General features: G+C 44.8%; 1 protein-coding gene across 7 annotated transcripts in view; it reads left to right on the forward strand.

Annotated features, from left to right (window-relative positions):
• Positions 1-1,151: 1,151 nt before the first annotated feature.
• TEC (tec protein tyrosine kinase) overlaps positions 1,152-20,887 on the forward strand; it is a 154,118-nt gene continuing 134,382 nt past the window's right edge. For 3 of the 7 annotated variants that reach the window (XM_055085990.1, XM_055085992.1, XM_055085991.1), the window contains exon 1: positions 1,177-1,393. In XM_055085990.1, coding sequence (XP_054941965.1) covers positions 1,286-1,393 — 108 coding nt within the window. In that variant the 5' untranslated portion in view covers positions 1,177-1,285. Of the gene's footprint in view, positions 1,567-20,887 lie in introns of all 7 variants that reach the window. The other 4 variants (XM_024132031.2, XM_055085993.1, XM_055085996.1 and 1 more) reach the window with 4 other exon arrangements.

Below are 20,887 nucleotides of genomic sequence, written 5' to 3' on the forward strand. Positions count from 1 at the left end.
AGTCAGGAGAGCAGTAGTTTAGAGCAGCGGTCCCCAACCTTTTTGGCACCAGGGACCGGTTTCATGGAAGACACTTTTCCGGGGGGTGCAGGGTGGGCGTAGAGAGGTGGAGGGGTGGAGGGGTGAGGAGGGATGGTTCAGGCAGTAACGCGAGCCATGGGGGGAATGGTTCAGGCGGCAATGCCAGCAATGGTTCAGGCGGTGGGCGAAGGGGAGCGCCATTTGAAGCTTTGCTAGCTGGCCCGCCCACTCACCTTCTGCTGTGCAGCCCGGTTCCTAACAGCCACAGGCCGGTACTAGTCTGCAGCCTAGTGGGGTGGGGGTGGGTGGGGGTGGTTGGGGACCCCTGGTTTAGAGCTCAAAATCAGGAGGCCGACTACGGGGATTTGAATTCTAGCTTTTATATTTATTAGTTGGGTGACACTAGGCAGGTTGTTTTAACTTCTCTGTGCTTCACTTTCACCCTCCATAAATATGGGGGATTCTGATAACATATACTTCATAGAAATGTTAATACGGGTAATGTTCTTGAAAGAGTGCGTGGGATACAGTAAGTTACCTAAGGGCAATTTTCTACCCTACAGTGAATGAAGAAAATGTTACTACAGGACTAGGGAGGCCACGTGACCTGTAAGTGTATCAGATACGCTCTGCTGCTTCAGGTTTGGCAGTAAAAAGACTTACTCTTTTGGTAAAACTCGTTGCTTCGCTCCACTGCACCGCGTCACCCACCTGGTTCGCCACCATTTAGCGGAAGGGGAGGTGCGGTCCCTAATTGCGGTAAGAGTCCCCGGTCATCCACAGGTGGCAATGCTCGGGTCCTCCCGGGCTGGGGGTGTCCGTGACGTCGCGGGTCAGTTCTCTGGGGCGAGGGGGGAAGGAGGAGGCCCAGCACGGCGTCCAGGAACACCAGGGACGTTCCCGCAACTTCGCCGAAACTCCGACTGGGTCGGGGGAGCCGGGAGGCCCATCCGACCCACTCGGGTCTCCAGTCTCAGAACCGCAGCAGACCCGTGCGAACCTGTAGCCGCCCGCCTCGGTGTGAGGGGGCGGAGCCATCGGGGGCCTGGCGATCCCTGGGCCGCGCGGGGCGGGACGAGTGGGGGCGGGGCCGGGACGCCAGGCTCGGGACTCAGCGGCGCCGGCCTGTTTCAGTGTCTCCCGGACTCGGCGCAGCCGGCGCGCTCCAGCCAGGTAAGGGCGCTCCAGCCAGGTAAGGGCGCCGCGGGCCGGCGGGGCGGCCCCGGGACTGCGCCACTCCGGCAGGGGACGGGTGGGGACGAGGATGCGCGCGGCGAGAGGAGGCTTCCACAAGCCCAGAGACGGACCCTCGTGGAACCAGGAAGGATTTTCTCTCCTCCGCGCCGCCGTGAGCGAAGGCGCGCCACGCCAGGTGAGGACCTGGCCCCTGCGGACCACGAAGGGACAGGTGCGCGTCCCGGCGTAGCCGCAGCTTCCGGCGGCCGCCGCCGCCTCTCCGCCTCACGGGCTCCGGCGCCGGCGTCTCCCGAGGACCACCCGTCCTTTTTCCTCTTGGGTCCTTGGACGCGGGCCGCCCCGCAGCAAGTTAAGCGTTAGGCTCACTTCCCATCTTCCCCGCGGGGTTGATTCCTCCTCTCTGCTTGGGCGGCGGCGCAGTCTTGATTGAAAGTTGGCAGCATCTACAGAGACTTTCCACAGTTGCACGTGTGTGAGTGCCTTGCCCCACCAGCCTCACATTTTTAATCTGGGAAATTGTGTTTGAATCTTGATAACAGGGATTCGGTGAATACATGTGTTGGGAAAACTAGGGCCTTGCCTCGGGGGTGTGCGCTTTCCCTTGGATCCTAAATTTCCTTTTGATTTGAATTTTTGGTTTTGTTTTCATGGAAGAATAACACGTTGCTGTGTATCAGGTTCGGAAACAATCTCATCTATTGCCATTCTTTGGAAACTGGAAGATTTGATTCGAAGGGTAGATCTCAGTGTTAAGTTGGAACAACAGGATGACTGGTGGCCAAGTGGGTTTGAAGCTTATCCAAATTAGTTAAGTGTTTTGAGCATATACCCCGTGTTTTTTCAGTGAGGGCCCATTTTTTTCCTCTTAGGAAATTCTGAGAATTTACTTGCTTCTAGATGATTCTCCCCTGAAGAGCTGGAGAGGAGAAAATAGCCCCAACAAACCAGTGGGTTTCCCAAATAAGTTTAGGATTTAGCAGGTTGGTTTGTGATGCTGGTAGCTCAGCTGGCGAGAATCACATGTAGTATGGAGTGTCATGATATATGGAGAAAAGAAAAGTGTGTATAATATTTTCATTATGTATTTGAAAATATTTTTTTGGCTTAGGTACATTTTCATTGTTGAGGAAAAACTTATACTTTCCCAATACTCCAATTAATCTGATCCATATATTCTCTTGTCAGCTCTAGACGCTTACTGCATTGTGTTTATGTTAATAATCTGGATTTTTCCCTGAGGTTGTGTACATTTTGGTTTGTAGAACTGTATAGGGCAAATGTTGCAAACACATGCGAATCAGTGCAGTGCTCTACCACACATAGGTCCTTGAACTAGAATTTTCACACCTTTACAGATAGGAAAAAATATAGAATATTAATATATGCTTTAGCACTGTCAACCTGTTTACCTACTTATTCTGTATCAAGATAGTCATCTTGGGACTTCCCTGGAGGTGCAGTGGTTAAGAATCCGCCTGCTAGGGGCTTCCCTGGTGGCGCAGTGGTTGAGAGTCCACCTGCCGATGCAGGGGATACGGGTTCGTGCCCCGATCTGGGAAGATCCCACATGCTGCGGAGCGGCTGGGCCTGTGAGCCATGGCCGCTGAGCCTGCGCGTCTGGAGCCTGTGCTCCGCAACGGGATAGGCCACGACAGTGAGAGGCCTGCGTACAACAACAACAACAACAAAAGAATCCGCCTGCCAATGCAGGGGACACGGATTCGAGCCCTGTTCCGGGAGGATCCCACATGCCGCGGACCAACCAAACCTGTGCGCCACAACTACTGAGCCTGCACTCTAGAGCCCGTGAGCCACAACTACTGAGCCCACGCACTGCATCTACTGAAGCCCTTGTGCCTAGAGCCCGTGCACCGCAATGAGAAGCCCGTGCACCGCAACAAAGAGTAGCCCCGCTCGCTGCAACTAGAGAAAGCCCGTGCGCAGCAAAGAGGACCCAACACAGCCCAAAATAATAAATAAATAAAAATTAAAAAATTTAAAAAAAAGTCATCTTGTTTTCTCAGCAGCTGGTTACTCAAGGGCAGGGGCTGTGTTTTATCAAGTCAGAGTGAAGCTCAGAGAATGGCAACCTTTGCTCCCTAAGTTGACCCTCGACAGCATGGCTGCTGGGGTTGTGGGTAGTGTCTGGCCACTTTTTGCTTTTGGGGAAGAATTGCTGGTCTCTCTGACTTTCTCTGTGTATGCAGAGTGCTGGCAGCCTGGGCCTTGGGCCTCCAGGCACACCTCTGTCTACAAGTTCCTCCAGGTTGACCTGGTTGGTGCCTCCCTTCCCCAGCCCAGTTCTTCCAGCTCCTTGGTTTTCACCCCACTCCACCCCTTCATGGGATCCCCCTCCTAGGGAGAATCATCTTATTGTTCAGGGCAGGGAGACTTGGTCCACAGAGTTGACAGGGCTGTTGATCCTCAGCCTGGCGCACAGATGCTCAGTTAACTATCTGTTGATGACAGTGTCACTTGCTTCAGAGCCCTTACTGTGCTCTCCTATTATCCAGTCTACACAGGCAAAGTGGAGTAACTGAAGTTGAACCCAGATCAACTGCTATGGAGGCTAGCTGCCTTGGTTGGATTAGGGTCATAAATTGGGCATTGGAGTCTGTTAGAAAGGAGTGAAATTGGTCCATGGTCACTGCCAGTTCTAAAATTACCCTGTCCCAGGTGATTATGCCATGAGAATAGCTTTGTTAAAAAGAACCCCAGAGGAGAGAAGCTTAGTAGTTGGCTTCACCTCCAAACTTGCCTCCACCTGGGCTTGCCTTTGCATCTCTACCCTAGCTCAACCTGTCCTTCCTTGGATTGGATTATAACTATTAACTTTCCCACTATATTTGACTGGTCAGAGCTCAGATGATCACAGCTACATGGTGTAGATGTAGAAAATGACATTTTCTTTTCTTTTTATATTATTATTTATTTATTTTTGGTTGCATCAGGTCTTAGTTGTGGCATGCGGGATCTTCCTTGCAGCGTGTGGGCTTCTCTCTAGTTGTGGTGTGCAAGCTCCAGGGCACTTGGGCTCTGTAGTTGTGGCATGCAGGTTCCAGAGTACGTGGACTCTGTAGTTTGCGGCACACGAGCTCAGTAGTTGTGGCATGTGGGCTTAGTTGTCCCGCGGCATGTGGGATCTTAGTTCCCTGACCAGGGATCGAACTCAAGTCCCCTGCATTGGAAGGCGGATTCTTTACCACTGGACCACCTGGGAAGTCCCTGACATTTTTTTGTTTGTTTGTTTAGGGAAAAGAGGATGGAATTTTCCCAAATTGTTATTAGGGAAACAAAGCAAAAGCAAAAAAAAAAAAGGGGCATAGAAGTCAATATGATTTTTTTTGTTGTTCTGTTCTTCTTCTTTTTTTTTTTTTTTTTTTTTTTTTTAGTTTTAAACCTTTAATCCAAGTTGCATTTTTCCCTCTCCAGAAGCAAACACTTGTGATTCTTCGTGTTGGTTATTTTGGTGTTTATAGCTTGTAAGTGATACTTGTAATTTTTCACTTTGAAGCATTATCTGTTGACCTCCTGCTGTGGAAGATGATGACTTGGCTCTCTTTCTCTTTCTTCTTCTAACCCCCAGCCTAACAACAGCTTCCCTATTTTCCCATCCTTGCAATAGTTAAACAGTAATTTTGGTTAGATCAATATTCATAGCCAAGACAAGCACAACTTTTTCTTTTTCTTGGAGTCAGTAATTGCTTTGTTTGTTCACTGGCTTAGTTTTTTATGTACTCATCATTAATTCAACCCAAAACTTTTGACCAGTTTTCTAATTCTTACCTCAGATGAGTCAGGTATTCTGTCAATTCTATTTTCCCCAAAGAAACTGTCCCTGAGCTTCCTGGCTTGCTCTAGTCTGGACTGGTTGCCCTCTACACATGGGGCACAGATGTCACCCTGAGGACCTGCCTTTGTCATCCTGGGGGGGATCCCCATCATTTCTCTCTGTATTGGATCTCCTGTTACCTGTAGTATATGCCTTTCTCTTTCTTGTAGACTCCTTTTTTTTTTTGGTTTAGCCCCTTCTCAAGGAATTTTCTGGTAAAGGATGCACAGGATGTCTGTTTTCCTTCCTATTTATTTTATCTATTCATATTTTGTCTATTCATTTTTCTTTTTTAAAAAAATCCTTCTTTTTGTTTGTTTATTTATTTATTTATTACTGCATCGGGTCTTAGTTGTGGCACATGGGATTTTTCGATGCGGCACGCGGGCTTCTTTCTAGTTGTGGAGCTTGGGCTTCTCTAGTTGTGATGCGTGGGCTCCAGAGCATGTAGGCTCTGTAGTTTGCAGCACGTGGGCTCTCTAGCTGTGTCTTGCGGGCTTAGTTGCCCCGTGGCATGTGGGACCTTAGTTCCCCGACCAAGGATCAAACCTGCGTCCCCTGAATTGGAAGACGGATTCTTAACCACTGGACCACCAGGGAAGTCCCTCATTTTTCAGTAAGTGCCTGAAAATATCTGTTTTCCACAACAATTGATAGTTTGTCTGAGTGTAGACTTCTAGGATGGAAAATTTGAAGGCATTGTTCCATCACCTTCTAGCTTGTGGTGTTGCTGTTGAGAAATTCAGAATTGTTCTGATTCCTTAATTTTTGCCTGTAACCTGTCTACAGGTTACAAACCTGCTGTGTCCTTTGTGGAAGTTTGTAGAATTTTCTCTTGGCCCCCACAATCTTGGAGTTTTCATGATGTGTGCTGTGGTATGGATCTCTTTTCATCCATTGTGCTGGGTTCTTTCAATCCAGACATCTACATCTTTCAGTTTGGGAAATTTTCTTGAGTTATCTCATTGATAATTTCCTCCTGTCTATTTTGTGATGTCTCTTTCAGAAACTTATTGTTCAGATTCTAGATATTTTGGGCTGGATACTAGATACTTTCTTACCTGGAAAGTTTTTTCCTTCCTGCATAGACTCAGTTTCCCCAAGTTGCTATTGTCTGTTTATTTGTTTAAGTCTCTACATTTCATGTTAGAGGCTTTCCTTGTATTTCTGATATCCTAGGTTGTCTACTCACATCAGAGTGGGGGATTAAAAAGCTTGTTGGCTGGGAACTTAACTGTTGGGTTATTTGGCTGAGTCTTTTATTTGGGGAAATTTTGATGTTAGTACCTCTTGGGCTGGTGAGGGTCCTCAGAAAAAGCTCTTCCAGTCTTTTTCCTGGGCGGTGGGAGGAGCCTGGCTGCCAGTGATCTGGGAACGAGGTGGAGAAGAAGGCTGAATGTCTCAGCATCTGCATGTTCTTATAACCTCTCCACGGTATTTCCAGTAAAACACCTGAGCTGTGCCTGACATACTCCAGCCCAGAGACTTTCTCTTTTTCACCCTCTCTGGGGTAGTTATATGTTCATGTAATTCCTGTCGGGGAGGGGGTAGGGGAGAACCTCCAGGTGTTTTTGCTGGGGTAGAGAAGGGGCCATCACCTAACTGCTCAGAGTGTCTGGAGGGACCTGGGAGATCCAGGTGCTTTCCAAGGAGGCTTTCCATTTTTATTTAATTTTCGATCAGCCCCCGTCCCCCCACTCCCCACAGAGGGTCCAATTGCCTTTAATTATTTAGCATTTTGAGATTCCATGGTATAAATCAGATTGTTTCTTGGCTTCCCCTCACCCCACCTAAATGTTTTTACTGTTGTCTCTTCTTTCATTCTCCCCATCCCTGTGGGTTTATCCCTTTACTGTCATTTTATTGGGCTTTCAGGAGGAAGAGAAAGTAGAGAGTTTTGTTTCATTTTGTTCATTACTACTCCTTAGTGCCTGGAGTATAGCTTTCTTAACCAACCTCTGCTGAGAGACGTGTAGTTCAGCCATGGCAGTTTGCTGCCATTTTCCCTGCGTTTACCCAGTGGAGTTGGGGCCCCCGATTCCTTCCTGTACCACTCTAAGCATCCACTACCAATTCATTACAGTGGTCTTGGGAGGCAGAACCTCTCTCCAGCCCTAGCCTGATGCTGTATATCTTGCTGGTCGTAGAGCCCTGGTTCCCACTTCTCAAATTCACCTTGTCTGGGAGGACTCATTCTGTCACCTTGGCCTCTGAACCTTTTACTTTTCCGTGAAGCTCATCTTCTGTAAGTCTAATGTTTTAGGCTGAACGGTGTGGGCCTGGTGTCATTGGTGGCCATGTGGCCCCAATGGAAATATTGTTATTTCCTTCTGGAGACGTTTGTCACACAGTTGCCTTCCCAGCAGCATCCTCTCTTCCCATTGCAAAGCTCATGCCTTTCTTGGAGTGTGCACCAAGTTCCTGTTTCTGGCTGGGCTGAGCAGAGATGACTGACCTACCCTGCTCCTCGTGGATGATCACAACTTTCCAACCCTGTTTAACCAGTTGAGTCATTCTTCAGGCTTCCTTAATGCAGTGTGACCTTCCAGCTTTCTATCTCAGTAGCCTGACAACATCAGCATGACTTTCTGCTTATACACAGAGGAATGGTGACAAGAGTCAGCTTCCGCTGAAGTAGGAAGAGTGTTGTTTCCACACCATCCTATCTGCCCAGAAAAAGCAAAGCTCTATACTCTCATGATGGCAGCTATGCATTGGGAATCCAGAAAATACCAGTGCTGGCAATTGCTACAGTGGAGCAGACACAGTAGTCATTCTGAAGGAGGACAGAGAAGGATAGATGGTTAGAAAACACTTATTCAGCTGGACCTTCTGGATACCATTATGGACAAAAGTTTGGCCAGTGGGAATATCTGCAATGCTCATTCCTCCCTCTGTGCTTCCACAGGCATTCTTCCCTTTTCTAAACAGAACCTTTGAAGTCATTGCAACCTCTTTTCCCAAGCAGTATAGTTTTTCTCTAATGTGTTAAGTAATTCACGTAAGTTCTTTTTGTCTTCTCAGCTGAATTGTGAGCTCTCCCAGGGAAGAGCACATGCCTAGTAAATACTAGATCATTGTACCAGATGAATTTTCCAGATAGTTGTGGACAGTTGGCAATTAAAAAAAAATATATATATATAAATATATATATATGGTCATAATTATCCAAGTTGTATCCAGTAGTCTAAATTCACTAAATTCTTTTTTAAAATTTTGTTTATTATTATTTTTTTAATTAATTAATTTATTTTTGGCTGCGTTGGGTCTTCGTTGCTGCGAGCGGGGGCTACTCTTCGTTGTGGTGCGCGGGCTTCTCTTTGCGGTGGCTTCTCTTGCTGCAGAGCACGGGCTGTAGGCACCTGGGCTTAAGTAGTTGTGGCTCGCGGGCTCAGTAGTTGTGGCTCGTGGGCTCTAGAGCGCAGTCTCAGTAGTTGTGGCGCCAGGGCTTAGCTGTTCCACAGCATGCGGAATCTTCCCGGACCAGGGCTCGAACCCATGTCCCCCTGCATTGGCAGGTGGATTCTTAACCAGTGTGCCACCAGGGAAGCCCTAAATTCACTAAATTCTTGATTAGACTTTCACTTCTCTTTGGCTGTAGGGACTGAAGCCATAGAGTATTATTCAATTTAAGTGTTCCCAAGTGTATTGTTTTTCATATTATTTAGAAATAATCCTCATTGAAAACATCCTTGAAAAGACAACATTAATTGTACTTATTATTATTGTTATTTTTCACCCATATATTTCTTCTTAGCATAGTCTTGTGATTGTCTTGATTTTTTTTTTTTTTTTTTTTTTTTTTTTTGCGGTACGCGGGCCTCTCACTGTTGTGGCCTCTCCCGTTGAGGAGTGCAGGCTCAGCGGCCATGGCTCACAGGCCCAGCCGCTCCGCGGCACGTGGGATCTTCCCGGACCGGGGCACGAACCCATGTCCCCTGCATTGGCAGGCGGACTCTCAACCACTGCGCCACCAGGGAAGCCCGATTGTCTTGATTTTTATGGCTAAGAAGAGCGGGTTTGGAAGAGGGAGGGAGGTGTGTGCAGATTAGTTTTCTAGTCTGCTAAGTGTTACGTTTCTAAAAGAGGAAGATGTGTTTGGATTTCAGCAATATTAGATATATTTTTCCTTTCGTAACTACATGCCATTTATTTTTTAAGGTTGAGAGCTTTGGAAATGCTTAGCTATAGAGTATAAAAATGAGACTTTAAATTGTCATATACTACATGAAATGCTTATAAAGTAGAACTCCTCATCAAATATCCTACTCCCTGTACCTTTAATTTTTTTGAAGTTCTAGCCTGATTTAACAGGGAAAACTTTTCATGTCTTCTCTTTATCCTGAAAAGAGTTCCAGCAGTGTCTTTCTGTTAGGTATTTCCTTAGAAACTGTGATGTCCTCATGTATCTCCCAGTATTAGGTTTCAACCACAACTTGTGAGAGCGCCACATGACTACCCCCAAAAATAAACCGTGGTTTTTTTCCCCTACAAAGTAGTGATTTCAAAGTTTATTTTTCTGCAAATATAATTTAAGCATGCAGTAAAGTTAGTTTTTACCATTGGGGTTATTTTTATTTCATAGAAGGCAGTTGGCTTTCTTTTTTATTTTCCTGCTTTGAGTGCTAAAAATGCTTGATACTTTAACCATGCTGAGAAACAGAAATACAATTTAACTGAGTTATGAATGCTGTTATATATGTAAATTTATGAATGCTTTTTACTTTTTTTCTTTTTTAAGTATTGTCAACTTATTTGTCACATATTTAAACCAGTTATAGAAGCACTGCATTAAAGAATTCTTGTTCATAGGTTCTGGAATCATAGCTGAAGGTTTTTGGGGCTCAGAGCTGGTGATGCAACCCCCTTTCCTCCCCCAGACAAAGGATAGAACTCTGCCTGCCGCTGCGATTCCCCAGCTCTCAGTGTGCTCTTTGGACTCTCCCTGCCATCATTTAAAAAAAAAAAAAGTCATTTTATAGAAATTTATTTATTCATTGTTAAAAAATTGAAACAATACTGAAGCTTATAAAAAAGAGATTAAAAATGACCCCAAAACTATTCCAGAGAGACTCTTGGTGAACCCCCTCTCCATCATCTTTATCATCATTTGACTTTCTACAAATCTTTAGCACCTTTCTAGAAGATAATTAACCTAAGGAGCATTGTGTGCAACCGTTTATGTAACTCCAAATTCTATAATCTTTATATAATCTTTATATAAATATATATATACACACATATTACACGTACACACACTTTATTAGGTTATAATTAGTTCAGGCATAATGTTCTTTGGTAACAATATTCCAAATAGACATTTTCTTGTAAGAAAAATTGCCATTTTTAATAGCTTGGTGACAGTCTGTCATGTTAGTATACAATGGTATTTTGAACCACTCCCCAGTTGTTGGACATACGTTTTTTTTTTGTTTTTTTTTTTTGTGGTATGCGGGCCTCCCTCTGCCGCGGCCTCCGCCGTTGCGGAGCACAGGCTCCGGACGCGCAGGCTCAGCGGCCATGGCTCACGGGCCCAGCCGCTCCGCGGCATGTGGGATCCTCCCAGACCGGGGCGCGAACCCGGTTCCCCTGCAGCGGCAGGCGGACGCGCAACCACTGCGCCACCAGGGAAGCCCTGTTTTTGTTTTTAAGTAAGTAGTGTTGCTATATGTTTTTCCCTTTTGGGGATTGTTTCCTTGGGAAATATTTTTCAAAATACCACTCTGGGATTAAAGGATTTCTTGTTTCTGTTAATCAATGTCAGAAGGACACAAAATAGTAATTTGAAAAAGTTTCCATTACCTCTTTTCTGACCTTTTGGATCCACAGTATCTCCTTTATGTGAAGACATATGGTTTATTTGGAGTTACTGAGGCCATGCCATGTATCTGACCAGTTGTAGGTCAATAATAAAGCCCGAGTAACCTGACATGTTCATTTGCAGAGGCTGTGTTCTTTTGATAAATGTCTATAGCCTCATTTTATTTTGTTGAATGTGTGATAGGAAAAGTTTCCAGGGATCAGTAACAAAACGTGGAGAAATTGTTATGGTATCTGTGAAACTACATTTGCCCTTAGTACCTGGTCTAGGGTTCATGACCCTTTCTGTAAGCGGGGGAAGGCATTATATGTTCAGTAGGGAATTGCAACTCTCCCACCCATTTCCCCATTCCTGGTCTGCATGAGGAAGTAGGAGGGGCAGGGCAACCAGTAACTGGAGAGAAGTTTGCAATAATGTTGTAGTTCTTGTTAAAGAACTAGAGCAGAGTGAAATTCCTATTCAGGTTTTTCCCCTGACATCCTTCTGACTAATGTTTAAAGCCTGAGCTAGATTTTTTTTTTTTTTTTTTTTTTTTTTTTTTTTTTGTGGTATTTGGGCTTCCCTCTTCTGTGGCCTCTCCCGTGCAATAATGTTGTAGTTCTTGTTAAAGAACTAGAGCAGAGTGAAATTCCTATTCAGGTTTTTCCCCTGACATCCTTCTGACTAATGTTTAAAGCCTGAGCTAGATTTTTAAGTTAGCTATTAAGTGGTATTGTGTTCCCATGCCTTAGGTTTTCCATCCATTAAACAAAGCATAATGACACCTAATTAACAGTCCACTTCAGAACGATTCATGGCCTAATGCTTGTAAAGGACTTTGAGCTTTTCCTAGAGTGTTTTATATACATTTATGAGTAATGAGATGGCTTGCTCTACTTAGCAAAGGGCATCTATATTATGACCATTTTATAGATGAGAAAAGTGAGCCTCACAGAGGATAATGGCTTGTTGAGAATCAGACGGTAGATTTAATGTAATGTCTGTGGAATTTTTCTTGGACTTTGTGGAACAAGTGGAATCTAAAATAAATTTTGCACAAGTGTATGTGTTGGGAAAGTAGATTTTACAGTTTTTAAACAGATAAAACATTTTGGGGGACAGGTTACTCCTTTGTAAGGAGGAATCATGCTTGACAAATTCACTAGAGTTCTTGAAGAACTTTAAATGATTATGGAAGCTAGGGATAAACTGTGATTTTCCCAGTGTTTTTGAAAAGACTCCACACAAAGGCTATTAAATAAATTGAGTCAGTGGGAGGCTGGGAGAAATGTTGTGGCCTCTCCCGTTGCGGAGCACAGGCTCCGGACGCACAGGCTCAGTGGCCATGGCTCACGGGCCCAGCCACTCCGCGGCATGTGGGATCTTCCCGGAGCGGGGAACGAACCCGTGTCCCCTGCATCAGCAGGCGGATTCTCAACCACTGCACCACCAGGGAAGCCCAGGGAGAAATGTTTTTAAAAGTCAGGAATAGGGAGGGGACTGGAAGACAGAGCAAAGGTTAAGCATAGATGGACATTTCTCAGGTTACAAATGTGAGTAAACTATTTATTACTATTTTTAAAATAAAACATGTAGAACAGGGAGTACACAGTGTAAACTCCAAGTTTACAGTTAACAGGAGCCTTTAGGGACATTAAAAAGCCAAATTGCTGGTCTCAAGTTTATGCAAAATGGCAGGGAAGAGGTAAAGAATGCATTTAGGTAAAATGAATCCATCTGTACATGCAGATGGACGTTCTGGTTTTTACTCAAGAAAGAGATTCAGATATTACTATAAACTCTTAACTGAAGACATTGATTCAGTGTAGGATTTGGAACAAAAAAGCTAGTTAAATCTTAGCTGTTGTTACACACAATTCAGAAATGCCACCTTATCCATTTTCATAATCCTTCAGCATCTAAGATAGTTTCATCAATGTATCTTAAAAACATAATGCACTTAGAAAAAAGCCAACATATTAATCAAAGCATAGAGGATTGAGTAAAGTAGACTCCTGTCCAACTCTTTGGTCTAAAAAGATAAACGCTGAGGAGACATGTGGACAGGGTGTGCCCTCTTATACCATGGCAACCTGAGCTCCATGGTACAGGGAGACCATTCATTTGCACCTTCTTTATTCCCAAATAATGCCCCAGTGGCCCCCAATAGTTAGTTGAGCACATAAGATGTGCTAGGCTCCATGCTAAACTCTTTACATTGGATTATCTCATTTAATCCTCCCAACAACCCTATAAAGTGGGCAAGATTATTTTAAGCATTTTACAGATGAGGAGCCTGAAGCCCAGGGAGATTCAGGGGAATTTGGTTAGATGGTGGAGCCAGAGTTCAGAACAATACAGTCTGACTCCAGAGTGTACTCTGATAGCTCTCCTGAGCTATCCACACTGAACTACCCTCTTCCCCTCTCCTTCTGTTATTTTCCCTCCTGGTCAACAGAGTTGGACAACCTAGAAGAAAACATAAAGGTCTGCTTCAAACAAAACCAAAAGCAACCAGTTCTTCTGGGTATCATTCCATGCTCCTTAGTACTATAGATCCTAAGGTGTCTTCAGAGCAGCACTGGTGAATAGAAATATTCTGTGAGCCAGACATGTAATTTAAAAGTTTCTAGTTGCCACATTAAAAAAAGCAAAATGCAGCAAGTGAAATTAATCATAATAGTATTTTTTGTGTAGCCCAATATTTTAAAAATATTATAATTTCACCATGTAATCATATAAAAATTATTAATGAGATACCAGAAACAACTCAGGAGCTTGATATGCACAATACAATATAGTACAATACAATGCAATACAATGCAATTCAGTAGAATGTCTTATGCTGTGCAGTGGATAAAGTAAAATGTAGTCCTACCAAACAAAGTTAATGGAAACATATTTATACCACTTCAGTTTTAAATTTTAAATTAAAATTAATTAAAATGAAATAAAATAAAAAAAAAATTAGTCCTCAGTTGTACTAGCCACATATCAAATTCTTAATAGCTACTTCTGGTGAGTGGCTACCATGTTGAATGGAGCAGCTCCATAGCAAAAGTTATTCTCTGTCTCCAAAGGCCTGGGGACTCCCAGATTCTCCATCCCCACCCTATCGCTTGACTGCTCTCAGCCCCCATGTCATCTTCGCTGCCTACCGTGTACAGTTGTGCAGGTTATACACTGCAAAACTCTGGGATGTCATTCACATGGAAGATCTAGTAGATTTGTTTACTGTGACAGTTTTTTGGAAGATGGAAGTAAACTTTCTAAAGGAAGAGACACTTTTTCCTAGTTCATGCAGAGGCATTTTTTTTGAGGGGGGAGGCTGTGACTGTAGTCCTTTTATACCTTCCTAGCATTCCAGCAGTTGGCCCCAGGCATCATTCTTATGTACGCTCAGCACTTTTCCAGTGCCCACAGCCTATGGCTGAAAGTAAGGAAGCAGCTTCAGTCAACTTCTCCTCCCTGCAAAATAGCGTCATGAAGCCATAGTCATTTTTCATGGTAGGTTACCTTGGAGCCATGTGTCTTATTCATAATTGTATCCCCAGTGCCTGGCACATAACAGCTGCTCAACACATTTATTGATTTGAATTGTCATCTTAGAGTTCATTCAGGGCCCCTGTATTGTATCCTGAGTTGCCCTTAATGAATCTTGACCCAGGGCTGATTTATCCAAGTGCTGACTTGGCTCTCTCTTTCACCGAGTCACAGCTCACTCTTCAAGCTCACTCTTGTTCTAAATAATAAGTGTCATGATTGTTATTATTACTAATAATAGCTACCATTTATTGATCACTATATGTCAAGCATTGTGCTTAGCAGTTTATGTGCATTATATCATTTAATCTTTCCAAACAGCTCTAGAAGGTAGGTACTATTCTATTTTATAAGGAGGAAACTGAGGCCCTGAGAAATTAAGTAATTTACCTGAGGTCACCCAGCTAGTAAGTGTCAAAGCTGAAATTTAAAACCAGTTCTGTCTGACTTCAAAGCCCTTCTGTGCTTAAGCAATGAGACTGGGCTGCTTTTTTGGTATCTGGGGCCTGACTGACAAGTGACCACACTGTCTATAGTAGACTTATTATTTGTTTGACCAGACTTCCTTCCTCTGGGAAACATCTCTGTCCACAATCCATTTGGTTTGGGTGGGGTTGACACCAATGCCAGGGATGGTCATGTGACTCAGCTTTGGCCAATCTGAGAAGTGCCTTGTCCATCTGACCAACTGATTGGTTCAGGGGTGAGCACATGACCCAGGCTCACTCAATCAGGCTCCTTTTCTGCTCCAGTTTAGGAAAGGAGTCATTCTTTTCCTCTGGGATTTTTTGGCTGCTGGACTGATGTAGCCTAGAGCTCCTGGTGGCTATCTTTCCACTACATGGAGGAAGTTATATGAAGTAGGACAGAATGAACGAGGCTGGCATGCAGTGAGAAGTAGCACTGAGTTGTGGTGAGAGCACAGACAGCATCATTTGAACCCCAGGATTCAGATGTGTCTGAAGCTTCTGGGACTTCTTGGTTATGTGAGCTAATACATTCCTTTTGCTGCTGTTGTGTGCCTAAATCTAGTTATTTGCAATTGAAAACCCTGCCTAATAGACAGACTTTTTAGAAGATATTTTTGTCTTGGATTCCCCATTGCCATTCTCTGTCTACCCTTTGGATGAGCTCACTACATCTTGGGCCTTGGTGCCTACTGTTGTCTGCCCCGTGCCTGGAGATCTTTGATCCCTGTAAACTCTGTACATGTTCAGCTTGCTTCTTCCCTTTCTGGTCTATGAGCCCTTTCCTAGTGAAGGGAGATACCACACCCAACTGAATCCCTCCCTGATACTCCCCCCAGCCTGCTACCCCCATGGCACAGCCCACCCACAGGGATAAGGATTGTGCCATGAGTGGAACACTAGGGAAATCTGTTCTTTGCAGACATTAGAAAAATTACTCATCAACGTACTTTTGAATGTTGATCAAAGACTGTTGAATTCTTAACTCATCTGGCCCCTGACACTGTCTGGGATCTCAGCCAGTTTAGGCTAAGGCATTGCCTCTTATCCCCAGTTTCCTTGGCTCCTAGCCTTTCTGATCAGCTGTCTTCTTATGTACTCTCAACTGCCCTGTGATTCTGAGCTTCCATCCTTCTACTGGCTTCCTTCCCAAATCTTTCCGGTGGCCCCCCTCTGAGGGCATTGTTCCATTGCGAATCAACATTCCCACACCCCAGCCGTCTCACAGAGTGAAAACACTCCCATTTCTGCAGCTCTCTCTGCTGTAGCCTTCTCGTGGCTTCCCTTTGCTGCTTCCTGGTCTTACCAAAACCCTTTCTCCTTTAGCGTTCAAGCCATTCATGCAAATACCCTTCTGGTTTCTCCTTTTTTTTTTTCTTTTTGGGGTACGCGGGCCTCTCACTGTTGTGGCCTCTGCCGTTGCGGAGCACAGGCTCCGGACGCACAGGCTCAGCGGCCACGGCTCACGGGCCCAGCCGCTCCGCGGCATGTGGGATCTTCCCATACCGGGGCACGAACCCGCGTCCCCTGCGTCGGCAGGCGGACTCCCAACCACTGCGCCACCAGTGAAGCCCTGGTTTCTCCTTTTGTCACCAACGTCTTGCTCATTCTGCTTGATAGACTCACCCGGTTCATGGTCTTCTCTTCCAGCTCTGCCATCTCTGCATTCATATGTATAACTAACTTTCTGTGTCTGTGATAAGTTGTGAAGTAGCCTTGAGGTAGTTAAAAGGAGTAGCTAATTGTGGCCAGAGTGGGATATAAGGGAGACTTCATAAAAGAGATTACCTATGATCAGGACCTTAGAAAATGAGTAGGATTTCAACAGGTGCTTTTCTAGGCAGAGAGAACAACTCAAACAAAGGCATGGGGATGTGAAAACGTTTAGTTGCTTGAGCTCTTGGAAATAAATGGTAGGATGGCAAGGGGGAACCCAGATGGGATTTGACGTGATTATATGTACTTAAGATTAAGGAAGAACCCTAAGGAGGATCCAGTGTGGAGAATGCACGCGAAGGACCAGCCTTTATTATTTTTTATTTATAGTTTTTTTAAAAATTAATTAATTAGTTTATTTTTGGCTGTGCTGGGTCTTCGTTGCTGCATGCGGGCTTTCTCTAGTTGCGGCGAGCGGGGGTTACTCTTCGTTGCAGTGCACGGGCTTCTCATTGCGGCGGCTTCTCTTGGGGTCTTCGTTGCTGCATGCAGGCTTTCTCTAGTTGCGGCGAGCGGGGGTTACTCTTCGTTGCAGTGCACGGGCTTCTCATTGCGGCGGCTTCTCTTGTTGCGGAGCACGGGCTGTAGGCGTGTGGGCTCAGTAGTTGTGGCATGTGGGCTTCAGTAGTTGTGGCTCACAGGCTCTAGAGCGCAGCCTCAGTCGTTGTGGCGCACAGGCCTAGTTGCTCCGTGGCATGTGGGATCTTCCCAGACCAGGGCTCAAACCTGTGTCCCCTGCATTGGCAGATGGATTCTTAACCACTGCGCCACCAGGGAAGTCCCCACCAACCTTTATTATTAAAGGGAGAAGTACTTTGAAGTTTTCAGGCATAGGATGATATTGTAAATTACAAGATTGAAACTCCGTTGGGTTGATTATAAGAAGGAGAAGAGGAGTAATTAAAGCAGTTGAAGGAAGTCCATAATAAGACTGAGGATGAAGAGAGAAGGGAAAGTGGAAGAAAAGGTGGGAGGATTTGCAGAGCAGACTGGTTATGAGGGTGCAGGGAGCAGGGCAGAGAAATGAGACAGGACATCTGCTGCTTAGGAGATGGGACAGATTGAGGCCCTGCCTGGTGACAGGTGATTTGAAAGTGTAGGATGCTGGGGGAAAACATCTGCATACTAGATGTGAATCAAAGTAGTTGGCCTTTTAATTACCTTATGTATAAAGAGTAAGATGTTTATTTCATGATGGTAAAAATGACTTAAGTTATGTAAGCTTGGGAATTCCCTGGTGGTCCAGTGGTTAGGATTCTGCACTTTCACTGGCAAGGGCCCAGGTTCAGTCCCTGGTTGGGGAACTAAGATCCTGCAAGCCACGTGGCATGGCTAAAAAAAAAAAAAGTAAGCTAAAGACGTTTCTCAAACTGTTCTACAGAATACTACAACTCTGGGAGATGTTAATCAGGTTCAAGGGAAATAGAATGAGTTCTATGATCAAATAAGGTTGGGAAATACTGCATTCTGTATGATTCACAGAGCCTATTCACGTATTAAAGGTTTTGAGAAATGTGCACAAGGAACCAGTTTGACATTGTTTAACCCAGATTTTCCCAAATATATTTGTTTATTCAGCAAGCATGCAGTAAACGCATACTATGATAGTATAATTTGGCCACTGTGCTGGCCACTGGTCCTGCAGTAGAGAATAAAATCAGCCCATGTCCCTGCCCTTGTGAGATTATGGTCTGGTGTAATCTAACAGGTTTCGAGTGTTCTGGAACAGCTTGGGAAGCTATGAGGTAAGGTGTTTAGATATTCTTATTTGTGGTCTGCAATGGAGCAGAGCAGATTATCTGCCAGCCTGTCTCTCTGCATCCCTGTCTCTGCATTACGCCAATACCTCCACTTCTTCTCAGAATGTTTCCTGCACCTCCTGCCTTGGGGATGGACAGAGCTGATGACAAGGTAACTTTCAGGTCTGGGAAGTTGGTGACTTGCCCAAGGTCACCCAGCTAGTTAGTGGCAGAACCAGAGCCAGAACCCAGCTCTTCGGATCCTAGGTCCTATGCTTATTCCATTCTTGGTGAGAAGGGACAATTTGGAATGCCTAAAAACTGAAAAAAAAAATTAGGTAGACTAACTAGGTTGAGTGAGATACTATGGATTATGCCAATTTCATCAATAGTAGCAAGGCTGATTTAGATATCACCACCACCACCACCATCATTGCCATCACTAATATTGAGTAATTACTGTGATCCATGTACTGTGCTAAGCGCTTTATATATAATTTCTACAACACCTCTGCAAAGTAGTAATTATTACCCCATTTTATAGATGAGGAGACAAGCTCAGAGAGGTAAGTGGTGTATCCATGTTTACACAGCTAGGAAGGAACAGAGCCAGGCTTCCATTCTAGGCTGTTTTTAGAGTCCACACGCTTAACTTCCTTTTATATTAGGTGAGTTTATTTTTTTCTTTGCTTCTAAAATTTCCTCTCAGAATCAGTCTGTCTTTTTTCCCTTGCCATTTCAGCTTTCCTGGCTCTTTCTCTTTGTAAAAACCTGATCTCAGGGACTTCCCTGGTGGTGCAGTGGTTAAGACTCCACGCTCCCAATGCAGGGGGCCCGGGTTCGATCCCTGGTCAGGGAGCTAGATCTCACATGCATGCCGCAACTAAGAGTTCCCATGCCACAACTAAGGAGCCTGCAGTCTGCAACTAAGGAGCCCACCAGCCGCAACTAAGGAGCACACATGCCGCAACCAAGACCCGGCGCTACTAAATAAATAAAATAAATAGGAAGAAAAAAAACCAACCCTGATCTCAGAAAGGATCGGATCTTTTATTTGTTCCATGTCAGGTAGCATTCTTCAAATATTTAGTGAGTACTTACTATGTGGAGGAACTATTTTAGGAGATGAGAATCCAGTGGTGAATACACAGACTAGGTTCCTGCTCGTGTGGAACTCACAATCAGTGGGGAGATCACACAATTAAAAAAACAATCAATAAAAATGTCCCATAGTGATAAGTATCATGCAGAAAATTAAAATCCCTGTTTTAATTTAACCAGAGTGACTGGTTATCTATTTTAGATTGTGTGGTCAAGGGAAGACCTTTTTGTGAAAGTGACATTTAGGCTGAAATATGAGTTATAAGAAGTTATTGGTTACAGAATGAGCCAGAGGGAACAGGTGGAGTGATTTTCTCGCTAGAGGGAACATGATTTGCAAAGGCCTCCGCATGCTGTGAGTTTGCTGTGTGTGAAGGACAGGAAGAAGGCTGGTGTGGTTGATGCATATAGTGGGTCAGGGAGAGGGTGGTACTAGATGAGGTTGGACAAGTAGGTGATGTACTAAGTTAAGAGATTTTTAGTCTAAGTGCAGGGAGGCCATTAGGGGGTTTAAGTAGGACTGAGGACATAAGATGATATATGTTTGTAAAAGTTTGTGTTGACTGATGAATGGAGAAAGGATTATAAGAAGATAAGGAAGGAAGTAGTGAGACCTAGTAGGAGGATGCTACAGTAGTCCTGACAAGGGATGATGGTGGCTGTATCAGTTATTGCCACAGTAATGCCATGCAACAAACATCCCCATAAACTTAGTGGCATATAGGAATAAGGATTTAGTTTTGCTCGAGTGAGTGGGATGGTTGGGTAGTTCTGCCGTTCTGGGCCAGGCTCAGCTGATCTTGACTGGGCTTCCCCATGTCTATGATCAGCTGTCGGTCAGGTAAGTAGCTCTGCCTGGTTTTCCTGATGTGTTTGGCAGGGCCAGCTGGCTGTCAGCCATCTAGGATGGCCTTGGCTGAGATGGCTGGGACAACTTTGCTCTCCTCTGTGTGTTTATGTTACATCCCTCTAGTAGGCTAGCCTGGGCTTATTCTCAGGCTGGCCCAGTCATAGTCTCATGGTGATCACAAAGAAGCAAAAAGGAAGTAGAAATGAGTAAGCAGATTTTTAATCCTTAGCTTGTGTCAAATTTGCTACTGTCCCTTGGTCAAGGCAAGTTGCAAGAGTACATCCACAGTTAGTATAGGAGGGCATTGCCAAAGAGCAGGGATACAGAGAGGTGTGAAAAGATGCAGAGAGGCATGAAAAATCAGGGCCATTAGTGCAATCAATCTACTGCATTAATGGGAGAAAAGCGAAGTAGAGACTTGAATATTCAAGTTTAGAATATTTTGGAGGTACAGTCTGAAGACCATGCTGATGGATTAGAATTGAGGTATGAGAGAGAGGAATGAATCAAAGATAACTCTTAGGGGCTTCCCTGGTGGCGCAGTGGTTGAGAGTCCGCCTGCCGGTGCAGGGGACGCGGGTTCGTGCCCCGGTCCGGGAAGATCCCACATGCCGCGGAGTG

Source organism: Physeter macrocephalus, chromosome 7 (assembly GCF_002837175.3).
Source record: "Physeter macrocephalus isolate SW-GA chromosome 7, ASM283717v5, whole genome shotgun sequence".
Taxonomy (NCBI): Eukaryota; Metazoa; Chordata; class Mammalia; order Artiodactyla; family Physeteridae; genus Physeter; species Physeter macrocephalus.